The sequence below is a fragment of the Nyctereutes procyonoides genome, unplaced genomic scaffold (genome assembly GCF_905146905.1).
Source record: "Nyctereutes procyonoides isolate TBG_1078 unplaced genomic scaffold, NYPRO_anot_genome, whole genome shotgun sequence".
In the NCBI taxonomy this organism is placed as follows: Eukaryota; Metazoa; Chordata; class Mammalia; order Carnivora; family Canidae; genus Nyctereutes; species Nyctereutes procyonoides.
The window spans coordinates 34,121,946-34,134,801 of NW_026575133.1; the positions used below are offsets into that span (position 1 = coordinate 34,121,946).

Sequence of the window (12,856 nt, forward strand, 5' to 3'; positions counted from 1 at the left end):
AGTGAGCGGGCCAGGGGGAGGGCGGGGGTTGGGGCGCGGGCGGGCGGGCGGGCGGGCGGGCAGGCGGGGCTGCCGACGTGGAGCGCCGGGCCGGGCGGGGGAGGGGACGTGGCCGCTGCCCCCTCCCCTCCTCCCCTCCGTCCTCCCCTCCCCTCCCCCCACGCGGCCCCCTCCCCCCTCCCCCTCCCGAGCGCTCGCGCCCCCTCCCCCCACCCCCACCCCCACCCGGCCAGACCCGGCCAGACCCGGCCAGACCCGACCCGGGCTACGTGTCCCACTGCGCATGGCCGCGGCGCCGGCCGGGAGAGTGAGAAACTTTCCCGAGTCCGCGGCTCCGGGCGCCCTCCCCGCCCCCGCCCCCCCCCCCCCCCGCGCCCCGCCTGCGCCCCCCGAGGCGGCCTCCCCGCCCCCCCAGTCCCCTGCTCCCCCGGCCCGGCGCGGCGCGGCGGGGGAGGGGCGGCCGACCTGGGGCTCGGGCGCTGACGTGGGCGTCCGGCGGTGAGAGCGGCCCCTCCCGCGGCCGGGCCGGGGGCGGGGGGCGGGGCGGGGGCGCAGCGGGTCCGCGGGCAGGGCCGGGTCGGGTCGGGGCGCAGGCCCCGCTGCACCTCCACCTGCTGCCCGCTGCCCACTGCCCGGCCGGGGCGCCTGCTGTCCCGGGGGCCGCGGCGGGCTTGGACGCACCCCAGGGTCCGCGCACGAAAAACACATTACGGAAAAATACCGAATTTGGATGAACGGCGGGGAGGCCGCGCGCCGCTGCCCCTTTAAGCCTGTCCCCGCCCGCGGGCTCGCGTGGCCTGTGGGAGGGCCTGCTGAGGTGGCATCTGCGGAGTTCCTGCCGCCTGCTGCCTGCTGCCTGCTGCCTGCGGGCCGGGACGGGACGGGGATGGGGACGGGGCCGGGGACGGGGACGGGTGGGGGCACCTGGCTCACCCCGAGGCCCGGGCTGCCTGCTGAGGTGGCATCTGCGGGAGCTCCTCCTGGCCTCCTGGCCGTGGGCCGGGACTGGGACTGGGACTGGGACTGGGGCGGCCGCCAGCACCAGCTCACCTGGCCCTGGGGTGCGGGGGGCCTGGCTCCCACTGCCACGGTGGGGACTCGGGCTCCCGATGGCGCGTGGGTCTTGGCAGGGCGGTGGGGGAAAGTTCTCCTGCAGGACGACTGTAGGGGTGAAAGCAAAGAGCTGTAGTTTGCAGCCAAAAGAGAAGTGCTGGTCTCCACTGGAGGCGCCGGGCACCCGTGTTGCTCAGTCCTGCCCAGGGCCCAGATGAAGTTCTCCCAGTACTGTTAACTGCTTGCAGAGACTTTTCCTTTTTGCAGAGAAGTTGAAATTTTTCATGTAGGGGTTTCCCTGTTGTTTGTGTGGCGACCAGGTTTCTGTCATGGTCCAATGTCACTGGGACATGACATTTCTCCAGGTGGTGGTCAGGCATGCTAGATGGTTCCCCGGGGTGGAAGAGGGCAGTCTCTGGTCCTGTCCATCCTCTTTCCTTTGGGTCTAGTTCTGTTCTGAGATGTGCCCCCCCACACACACACACACCTGGACTTTCACACTCTGCAAACTAACGGCAAAGTCTAGCGTGAGAGTATTGTGAGATTGGTGTTGAGCGAGTGGATCCAAATGCTTCCTGCACAAACTGTGGTTGACAGCAAGCCACACAAAGGCAGAACTGGAGCAGTCCTGGGAAGAGCTGCAGGAGAAAGGGCTCCGTGCGTCTGAGGTGGTCTCGTAGAAAAAAGCGGACTTGTTCTCCACGGCAACAGCGGGGAGAAGCTGCAGGTCTTGGCACTGCAGGAGGCAGACCACCGTGACAGCTGTGTAGAAGCGGAGCAGGGCGCCCCTGGAAGACCACGCAGCTCTGGTCTGCTGGTGCTCACAGACCGCAGTAGAGCCTTGCCTCGGGTCCCTTTCAAGCCCGATTTGAGCAGCGTTATTAGATTCAGTGAGGGGCTGTGATACCCTGTTTGGCCTCTATTCCTTGATAATGTGGCCTGTGTAAGGTGTCCTCAGAACTCTAGATAGCAGTGATCACTGGCGAGGTCGCCCAAGGCCTCAGTGAAGTGGGAGCTGTCTTGCTGGGTGTTGTCTGGGAGGGTGGAGCGCTGGTGGGGAGCACTTTGCGTGGGCAGAGAGCTGTGGGTTCCGTTTCTTAGTGCTGCTTGGTTGAGGTTGAGGCAGGTAGACAGTCCTGCTTGAGCGCATGTTAGGAGGACCAAGATTGGCCTTTTATAAAATCTTACCCCGGAGCCTCACGTGGAGGGAGGTCTGTATTTACATATGGATCATAAGGTCTGTGCTTAAAGCGAATTCTAAAAAAATGGGTTTTTTTGAGAAGTTTATAAGAAAAAGAGAAACTTTATTTGATGATATCAGAGCCCCAGATGTTAACTCTGCTGCTCGTTGCGATCTATTCATTTCCAGCGGCGGTAAACTGCCACTGGAAATCTGGGGACTAGAGACCCAGTGTATCCTGTCAAACAAGTCTCGATTTTTTGATTGATTGATTGATTGATTGATTGGAGGTCCACTCTGTCCTCTTGCTGCCCAAGGGTCTGTGCACACATGGGGGTGTTAGAGATTCTGGGACAGACTCTCTCCAACACATTGGTAGGTTCAGCTGGGTCGGTGATCCTTCCTTGAGTCGCTTGGACTAAGGGGTTTTATAGAAGATCGAGCTGGAATTGACTTCTGAAAGGTGCATGAGCTACCCTCAGACCTTCAGGAATTTGTCCCATCTCGTGTGACAGGTGCACAGTGGGAATTGCACGTCACAGACCTCTAGCAGGAGGGGACGCAGACAGTGATCACACTTGGCCACGTTTATTGAATGGCTGTCACTGGGCGCCGAAGATATGTCCTGTCTAGGAAGGCAGGAGGGCTGGTCCGTGGGAGCCCAGAGAAGAGGGTGTGAACATAGTCCTCGTGGGGAACCTGGGTTATTAGGGGGGTGGATGTCTGTGGGTTTTAGGAGGTGACGTGGCGTGACCTGGAGTGGGAGGCTGTGGAAATGCAAGGTCAGTAGGTAAAAGAGCAGGTGCAGCCCTAGTAGGAGTTCTGAGTGAGGAGGGCAGGGTAGACGCTTGGATCCTGGCTTCACTGTTGGCACTTTGACCTAGAACACCTCCATCTCATGCCTAGGCTGGCCAAGTGTGCACTGGTCAGACCCTCGGAATTCCAGGGAGTGCTCACCTTTTACACCCGGTCAGAATCTACGTGTGGATGTGCTACTTTGATAATGTGATTTAATGGAAAAGTCTTAATCTTTAGAACTTGTGGGTTACAAGTCATTGAAGACAGATTCTCAAAACTATCTGGGTCAGTTTGCTTCCACTTTTCTCCCTCTGTCTTGGTACATACGAGTGTCTGGTGGGACTTGGGGCCCCAGACAGGCTCTGGCCCATGTGGCTGAAACCCTGCATTTAGAGATTTTTTTTTTTTTTTTAAAGTCTTGAAATGCTGCTGGACAATGAGACCCTTTTAAATCTGGAGTCTGCTGGTACATCCCTGACGACCATGAACTGTCCTCCTAGCTCCTGAAATAGTCATATTATGGGCAAGGATTTGGGATGTTACTCTCCAGTTAGGTGGGAGATAGGATTACTGTTGAGTCCCCATCTTGACACCTACCTCATTGCACTTGACTGAGTGTGTGTGGTGTTCTGTGTAAAGTGGCAGGTCACCGACCTGGAAGCCTCACTATCCCAGAGTCCCCAAGGCAAGATGACCCACACCCTCTTACTTCACAGAGCACTTCTTGGTCTTCCTCAGCGGGCCTTTGAAGGTTCCTTCCAACCCTGCTATTTTATGGCCTGGTTTCTAAATCCCGGCGAATTAGAAGGGACCGAAGGCCTTTTACAGGATGACAGTGAGAACAAAGTAACTACAAAACACACAGCGAGCTCATAAAGATGGCGGATCTCCGTCACCATCAAGAGCTCAGGACCCCAAAGGTCCACGGACTATTCTGTGTCGTAGCACAAGGTCACAGGGTCTGCTGCTTCTGGCTCAGCAGTCAGAGATTAAGAGGAGTGCAGGAGAAATTAACCATGTAGGAAAGCAAGCCACCAGTTTTATAAGGATTTTACTTCAGAATGGTTAAATTGAAAAGTTTTGGCATTAAGATGTCACTCCCTCGAGTCCAGGGAAAAGTTGCCCTCTAAAAGTTGTGGAAGCTTTAGATTTTACTGTATATACTAGGTTTTGTTTGACGCTAATAGCCCAGGGGCAGAGCTTCCCTTTTTTTCCCAAGGAACTTGTCTAAATGTTAGTGTTGGTAAGCAAAGCGGTAGATGAAGTTTTGCCCTCTTCTGGTTGGGAGGTGAAAGGGTCTGGGTTCCGGAATGCAGATAAGTAACTTTGGTCTCCTGGTCTTCTTGTCCCACACCAGCACAAACTGGCAGGCTGGCACTCACCGCCTGAGGACGGACTCTCTGGCTACTGACCCTTTTGCTGGTAAGTGTGACTGCTCCTTCGGAAGGCTTCCCATCCCTGGGCTGCATGTGTGCCTTCTTTCCTTATGTTTTTTTTTTTCTTTCTTTCTTTCTTTCCTTATGTTTTATTCTTAAGTTTCTAGTGGCTCAGAAAGACTTGCTGTAACTACATCTCCCAAGAGGAGCCCTTCACATGTGTCCTCTGGTTTTTACCTATTTTTAAGCCTTTTCTTTCTTGTTTTTCTTTTTTTTTAAGATTTTAATTATTTGTTTACTTATTTATGAGAAAGAGAGAGAGACAGCACAATTTGGGGTGGGGAGAGGGAGAAGCAGACTGCTCGCTGAGCAGGGAGCCCAACCCTTGGCTCAATCCCAGGACCCCGAGATCATGCCCTGAGCCGAAGGCAGATGCTTAACGGACTGAGCCACCCAGGCGCCCCCAAGCCTTTTTTTTTTTTTTCCTTAAATGTGAATTATGTTTGTTCATGATTATCTGAATTTGGACCCTCCTTCTCTTGAGGAATGCAGAGCTTAATTTTCTTGAACTTGGGAAGAAGTCTCCCAGAGCTGTGAAAATTATGCAGAAACTCCCCTTTATTCCATCACTTGGCTCTCTTAATACTTTTTTGCCATGGTGGTAGAAAAAGACACTTTGGTGCACAATGGTGTGGAAAGAGTGGGTTCTTGTCATCACAGTCGCATGGAGCTCACCTAAAGGAAGGTGAAGGGAGGAAGCGAACACCCCTGCCTCAAAGCTGAATGAGCCCCTTTTCCAGATAAGGGGCTGTGGCTTTCAGAGCCCACAGTCCCCCTGAGTACCTGGCACCCAGGAGTGGGATCTGGAGGCACACACTGCTTGGTTCCTTCCCTGAACTGAGGAACTCTGCCCTTGGGTTGGTTCCAGCTGCCCTGAGTCCCCTCTGGCCCCTGAGAGCTAGGACATCAGAGAATAACCAGCCAGCACAAGTCAGAGGCACTTAACCACCCTGCTTCTTGCCGTTACATTGTTGCCACGGAGCACCGAAGGAAGGATCTCGCCAGCAGCAGCATCGCCAGGCCGGCTGCGGTGTGCTGGGCCTGGCTGACCGTGGCCACGGTGCCCGCCGTCCTTGCAGGGGCCATCTGATGGCTCCTTGTAGCAACTGTCACGTGATGGATTTTATAAGCATCAGGAGGCATGTGGATGAACAAATTAACAAAATAACTGAGATAGCTGTTAGGAGAACCATCCAGATGTTGATCTGCAGGCCGTCTCTGCAGCCCCTGGACATCGTGGGACTGGAGTTCTCAGCTGGAGCCTCTGGCTCCTCACTTAGAGGATAACTTTTGAGGGGAACTTCACTTGAATTTTCCTTCCTTTCATCATTTGGTGAAAGTTGGGGTGCTATTTTACATCAGGGGTTGTAAGTGAGGAAAATGATGTGGTTTGCTGATGAAACTGAATTAAAACCTTGGCTAAAATCCTAAGCCTAACAGTTTGGCTGTGCCTTGACTGTCTTCTCTCTGACTCACTCCCTCCTGCTTCAGTGGCTCACCCGGATTGTGTGTAGGCGCGAGATCCACCATGAGCTCCGTTGCAGTTTTGACCCAAGAGAGCTTTGCTGAACACCGAAGTGGGCTGGTTCCGCAACAGATCAAAGGTGACCGCCCTTTTGTGCTCGTCTTCTCACTTTGAGACACTACTCTTTCCAAATCTTTGTCAAACCTTATGGCCTCTTAGAAGTGCCTTCTGGGACTGTAGCCGTGGGGTAGAGCCTAGGCTCCTGCTTCTTACCTGCTCTGTGTTGCACTGCCAGCCCGGCACTGCCCCTGCGTGCAGGGTGGAATTGGGCAGGAGCGACAGATATTTCTGGACACAGAAAGATTGGATGTGTGGACTCCTTTCTGGAAAGCCAGTGATTTTGATCCTTGGTAATCAAAATGAGATTCTTTTGCAAAATTGCTGTTCCCCAGTGGTGTTGAATCCTTCAAAATCTGGTATGTATTTACAAAAACAGGATAACTTGATTTGAATGCTCAGTTCTTATCTGTAATCGTTCAACTGTGTGTAGATGATGAAATTTTCAGGAGGAAGAGTAGATTAACTGAGTCGACTATCAGTTCTTAAGTTTAATTAAAGCTAAAAATTCACTCTGACACCATTGACACTGGCTGTGTGCTTTAAGTGCTTGTTTCTAGGGCAGTGGAGACCCAAACAGTGCAGAGTGCCTGCCGGGCTGAATCCTTGTACTTAATCCAAGATCCTGTAGGGTCTGCATTTCAGATGAGGGAAGCAAGGCATTGACAGGCTCCAGCTGCCTGTCGGCGCCGCGTCTTGATTGGTGTCCCGGGATAGCACAGCCATGTGGCCCAAAGTGGTGAACCCAGACTTGGACGTAGGCCTGTCTGATTCCAAAGGTCATCTCCCTGCACTGTGGGCACATCCATTCAGAGTGGTTTTGATTGGGCCCTGCCATTGCCAGGGCATTTGGGGTGATCAAAAAAAGTCACACTCCTGTTTTCACGGAGCTGTGGTTAATGGGACAAGAACGTGAATGATTAGGGCGCCGTGGGGGATGGAAGCAATTAATGCTCTGGGGGCCTGGTTTCCACAACGCTTGTTGCTCCTGAGGATTGGAGCGAGGTGGCTAGGGATGGCAGCTCCCAAAAGGGTGATTTTCGGTGCTGTATACTACAGTGGGAAACGGCTGGAGTCGGGCTCAGAGGCAGTTCTGACAGGCAGTGCTGAGCAACAACATTATTTTATTCTGCAAATTTAAGGGCTGGTTATGTGCCAAACGTCATAGCTGTGATTTTTTTTTTTTTTTTTTTTTTTAAGCACAGGATCAGAAGACTCAGGGGCTTAAATTCTTTGTGGCAAGGCCTGTTTTCAAGGGGCTCACCCCATTCAGGGGGGAGCAGGGCACCCGGTGTCTGAGCTGACCACTCAGCACGGAGGCTACATGCAGGGGCAGGGTACTTGCCAGCAGGTCAGAGGCTGCCTCTCAGGCCACATGCGGCACCCGAGGGTGCTGGGCCTGGTGACCTCCTGGGGCTCTTGCCCATCACTTCAAGGAAGAGATTGGGTAGGCGGGGGGTGGTGGGGTGCTCAAACAGTTGTCACTCAAACAGTTAATGTTGTTTTGACGTTAAAACTCATCAAACCTTTCTTGGTCTAATGTTGAAAGCACTGTGCTTCCTTTTAATCTATGTTGGCCGGTCCAGTTGCTACTTTAAATTCGGAAGAGGAGAGCGACCCTCCAACCTACAAAGATGCCTTTCCTCCGCTCCCAGAGAAATCAGCTTGCTTGGAGAACGCCCAGGAGCCTGCTGGCGCCTGGAGTAACAAGATCCGGCCCATCAAAGCTTCCGTCATCACTCAGGTAGAAACTCCATTCTTTACCTGTTCCTCCCAAGTAGGAAGTGGTAGCACCTGATAGAATGGTTTTTGAACGCACCACCGTGAGCGTGAGCGTGAGCGTGCTTTGGGCGTGTAAGGGGAAGAGGCTGTCAGAGTGAATCAGCTCCCCTGCCTCCCCCCCCCCCCCCGTTCCTGGGGAGCCTGTCGTCATGCCCACCTGTGTAGCCCCAACACTCAGAAGGTTCTTCAGCCTGCTGCAAGCGGCCTGCCACCTCACCAGCCCCACAAGAACTTGTCTTCTCTGTCTTCTGTCCCACCGTGTCAAAGCGAGTTGTCTTTTCTTGGCTTCTTCTTTCCTCTCACAAGTCCATCCCTGTGCTGCCTTAATGTGGGGTATCCGCAGGCATAGCACTTCTCTCTGACCTTGTGTTGGGTCGTGTGGGTGCTAATTACCCACCACCCATGTGCTGAGGAGTCCCCTTTCCTGAGCCTGAGCCCCCGCAACCAGTTGCATTCTGGAACTTGGCACCTTTCAGGCTCTCTGAGATGAGACTGATGTCTCCCCAGTCTTCCTCTCTGTTAACTGCACTGTGTTCTACTGAGGGGTTCAGGCCCAAGGCCAGGATCATTTTGGTTCCTCCTGCATCTGCCTCCCTTGATGGAGCAGCTAAGGCAAAGCTGAGTCATCAGCCAGCCTGTACCCTTCGGCTTGAGCCCTTTGTCACCTTCTCCGCTTGGATTGCACCCCACCATGCTCACGCTGCTCCCCTGCCTACCCTTTTCCGTTGCCCTCACCGTTTTGCTCTTCTCGGTGGTCTTGGGTCTCCCGTCTCCCAGCTGTTTTCCCCACTCCCTGAGGGTGTCCTCTGCCGCTCTTCCTCACTGTCCATTGTGTCCATTTGTGAGAGTACTTCTCTTCCCTGCAGTGCCAGCTCCCTTACCCTCAGGCGCTCTCTGCGTGGGCCTCCACCCCTGCTGCTCTGGCCTTGGAGTGTGGACGGGGAGGAGGTGGAGATACTTAGGAGTGAATGAAATGCCTAAACATTTACATGCCCTCCCAGCTCTTGATCTCTTTACCTTCCCTTTCTGACCTTTCCTGAGTAGGTGTTCCATGTACCCCTGGAAGAGAGAAAATACAAGGACATGAACCAATTTGGAGAAGGTGAGCAAGCAAAAATCTGCCTAGAGATCATGCAGAGGACCGGTGCCCACCTGGAGCTGTCTCTCGCCAAAGACCAGGGCCTCTCCATCATGGTGTCAGGGAAGCTGGACGCTGTCATGAAAGCCCGGAAGGACATTGTCGCTAGGCTGCAGACTCAGGTGGGTATCCCCAGCCTCATCCCCCTGAGTGGATGTGCTCCAGCCCTGTACCACGGGCTGCAACAGGTACGGTCGGGCTTTGTCACAAGCTGTGGCAGAAAGTCCAGAGTTCAGAGGTAGGCCAGCAACATTTGGAGTCTCGTAGCATTTTTAGTTGGAAAGCCCCAAAATCAGTGACAGGAGGAGGACACCTACTGATTTTGCTGTTTGAGTGAATGTACAGGAAGATTAAGGCTTGTCCCAGAGGTTGGGACACTCCGAGAAGCCAGGCTTGCTGTATGGTATAGTGAAGACACCACCGTGGGTCACTCATTCCCAGGGCGTAGCTCAGGACTCAGCATATTGCTGTGTACGTACACATTTCCAGGTCCTGTATTGGGAGAGTGCGAGTTCAGGTGTGTATTTTAGGCCAATTCCCATAGTCCTTAGCAGTTTGATAGCATTACTTGGAATTTATTGGGGAACTGTTGTAATAAATAAGTAAACCTGTGATGTATTTCTCCATACATGGCATCACTTGAAGATCAGGGTAAACACAATCTTAATAAAGCGTCTTAGGACGGGTGCCTGGGTGGCGCAGTTAGTTGAGCATCCAACTCTTGATTTCAGCTCATGTCTTGATCTCAGGGTCCTAAGATCAAGCCCCACATTGGGTTCTGTGCTTGGTGCAGAGCCTGCTTGGAATCCTCTCTGCCCGTCCCCCCGGTGCGTGCTTGCCTATGTGTGCTCTCTCTAAAATAAGTAGATTTTTTAAAAAGTCGAAAAAAAGTCTTGTTGTCAACTTTAGATGGGTACAACTTTAGATGGGTTTCCTTAGAAATACGGAGGCCCATGGATTCCTGGCTGGCTCAGTCAGTAGAGTGTAAGTCTCGATCTTGCTTGTAAGTTTGAGCCCAACGTTGGGTATAGAGACTACTTAAAACTATAATCTTTTATAAAATGAGAGAAGAAATAGGGGTCCTCTCCACCTGACCCTGATGGTCTGTGAGCTCATCGGGGAGCTGGCTCCAGAATGTGGTGGCTAGAAGATGATGTGCCGTGGGGCAGGGGCTGGGGACTCGGCACAGAGGAGGGGATTGGCCCTGTGCTGCCCAGCCTCTCTCACTGGGACGTGCTGGGCCCTGGAACAGTCAGTCCCTAACCCCCACTAGTTTCGGGAATGAACTCATTAAGTGGAGGCAATTGAAAATGTGTGTCGATTGTTTCACTTTGTGGCTGGTGTGTAGTAAGCTCTCAGACTTGGGCTGTTTACTGGTTGGTGAATATTTGAGTATTTAGTGATTGAGCACTGAGCGCGGAGATCTGAACCAGTGCCCCTGCCCCCATTACTTTAAAGCAAATCCCAGATACATTATTTGCTTGTAAATAACTCAGTGTGCTCCCCTCTTAATATAATCTACTAGGCTATTAACTTATTAAAACTAATAGTAATTTCTGAATATATCCATTCACCCGTGTCTATTTAATGGGCTTCTCTCATTATCTGCAGGGGTCTTTCTGAGTTGACTTGTTGAAACCAACACCTGAACCAGGCCTGCCTGCCGTGCTCGTTCATTCCTCAGTACTGCCCTCTTCTCCTGTTCTTGATGCCTTTGATTTTTCAGTATAAGCAAGTGTTTGCTTTGTCCCACTCTCCATCACTGTTTCCTGTAAACTGGTGGTTAGATGCAGGGGCTTGGTTTCCTTCACGTTCAGCTTACTTATGTGGCAAGAAAACTTGTGGGTGGTCCTGTGTAGCTGCTGTTGATTCCAAGATGGATCACTAGACTTGGGAGTCTTCAGCAAATCCATCCATTAATAAAGTTCCCATTCGTTCTTTGGCATAGCAGTTGTATCCTCTCCCGCTGATGACAGCCTAAATTCATCGCCGTGTGGATGTGGCTTGCTACCCCCGCTCTCCACCTGCGTTAGTTGGTGTCCTTGTGAAGAACTTCCCTCTGCCAGCTGCTTAGTCAGTGTTCAGGCTGCATTGGTGCTCTGGCATGTCCGGTAGGGATCCGGGAATCTTCTCCTTGTCGTTACGAACTTTGGATGTGTTTATTAGTCGTTAAGGTGAAATTGCATCATCTTTGGACAGTGGGACACCTTCAGGTTGGTACCCTGCAGCTTTATGGGGTGACCGTTCATGTCCACCATTTCCTACTCTCTAACCTGGAGACGAGCGGCCCAGCTGCGGCCACAGATCTGATGGCAGCTGTTCATCCAGGAACTCCACGCCTTTTTAGTAGGAAGTTGCAGGAGTTCATCCTAGTAGTTCTAATGAAGATGATACGGCTTTAAAATCGCTTGAAGGAATTTGTGCTCTCATCTTGAGCTGTAGTCAAGGTTGGTACACAGAGTAGTATAATAAGGTTCAGTCAGACACAGCCTCTGCACCGTGTCCCTCCCTCCCTTGCTGACTGGCTGTTCTTAGTCTTTGATGGACCCCTTCCCTCTTTCAGATTTGAAAATAGAAGTACAAGACGACTTGTCATAGTAAACCCTCTTCTGCACCTTGTCTTTTCCCGCATATTTTCTGGAGGTGTCTACATATCAGCAGATAGTGGCTCTGCTCCTTTCTTTGTACAGCTGCGAGATGCTCTGTGGGTGTGTTGTAATTTATTCAGGCATTCCTGTTGATGGGCATTTGGGTGTCTTCCCAACTTTCCTGTTACAAACTGTGTCTCAATAAAAACCATGTGCATATGGGATTTCCTGTTTCACGAAGTGTGTCTCAAGATCCATTTCCTAGCAGTGAGGTGGCTGGGCCAGAGGACAGCGCGTATTGTTATTCTGCAGGAGCTGCGAGCCCTGTCCCTCAGGTGCTGGGCATTGTTTGTGTTCCCCAGAGCCTCCCCCAGAGCCCTGCTGCACGGAGCAGAGGCTTGGGCTTTTTTGTCACTCTGAAAAGTAGCAGAGTATACTTTTAATTTGTTTTTTTTTCAGATGAGCAGAATTCAGTGTATCTTTTTTATTTATTTATTCCTGAGAGACACAGAGAGAGATGCAGAGACACAGGCAGAGGGAGAAGCAGGCCCCCTGCGGGGAGCCCGATGCGGGACTGGATTCGGGGACCCCGGGATCCTGCCCTGAGCTGAAGGCAGACGCTCAACCACTGAGCCCCCCAGGCGTCCTTCCGTGTGTCTTTATTAATACCTGAGGGCTGTGTGCGTGTTGTCTCTGCACTGTCTTGTCTTTGCCCTCATCTATCAATTTTAGAATTGTCCACCTTGCTTGGTGTAGTCGAGCCTTCAAAAACCTTACATGCCGTACAAACCACCTTTCCCACTTCACCATTTGTTTTTTGATTTGGGTATGTTTTGCTATTTGGCTTTTTATTCTAGTGCAGTTACGTGTCCTTACCCTTTTGTTCTTTTGAGTTATTGTTAGGAAAGTTTGTTTCACTTCTGAGTTGTAAGAAACCTAGTCTTTTCTGTGGTGCATGGAAGGGCGGGGGGTTGAGTTTGGGATTTCTTGTGAGCAGTGCAACATGCAGACCCACTTTCATCTTCTCCAGATGTCTGTTTGGTAGCCAACACCAGTTATAAAAGTTTTCCCCCAGTGATTTGAGTGTGGTTTTTTGAAGTCCTAAGTTTTCGTATTAACTTGGTTGTGTGTGTGTATTTTCAGTCCCAACCCGGGGGCCTTCCCCTCTGTACTCGTGTTCTGTCCTCATGGTCATGGTCTTGGATTTCTATCTAGTACAGTTATCACCACCCCTCGTGGACAGTCCAGGGTTTTCCTGCCCTGCTCTTTTTCTTTGTGCCACGCAAGCTTGATAATCTA

The 12,856-nt window shown here is 52.2% G+C and overlaps 1 protein-coding gene across 3 annotated transcripts in view; it reads left to right on the forward strand.

Annotated features, from left to right (window-relative positions):
- The window catches only part of HDLBP (high density lipoprotein binding protein), a 71,161-nt gene that overhangs the window by 31,455 nt on the left and 26,850 nt on the right, over window positions 1-12,856 (forward strand). For all 3 annotated transcript variants that reach the window (XM_055345964.1, XM_055345966.1, XM_055345965.1), the window contains exons 2-5: window positions 4,389-4,453; window positions 5,959-6,071; window positions 7,636-7,793; window positions 8,876-9,091. In XM_055345964.1, coding sequence (XP_055201939.1) covers window positions 5,996-6,071; window positions 7,636-7,793; window positions 8,876-9,091 — 450 coding nt within the window. In that variant the 5' untranslated portion in view covers window positions 4,389-4,453; window positions 5,959-5,995. The remainder of the gene's footprint in view (window positions 1-4,388; window positions 4,454-5,958; window positions 6,072-7,635; window positions 7,794-8,875; window positions 9,092-12,856) is intronic.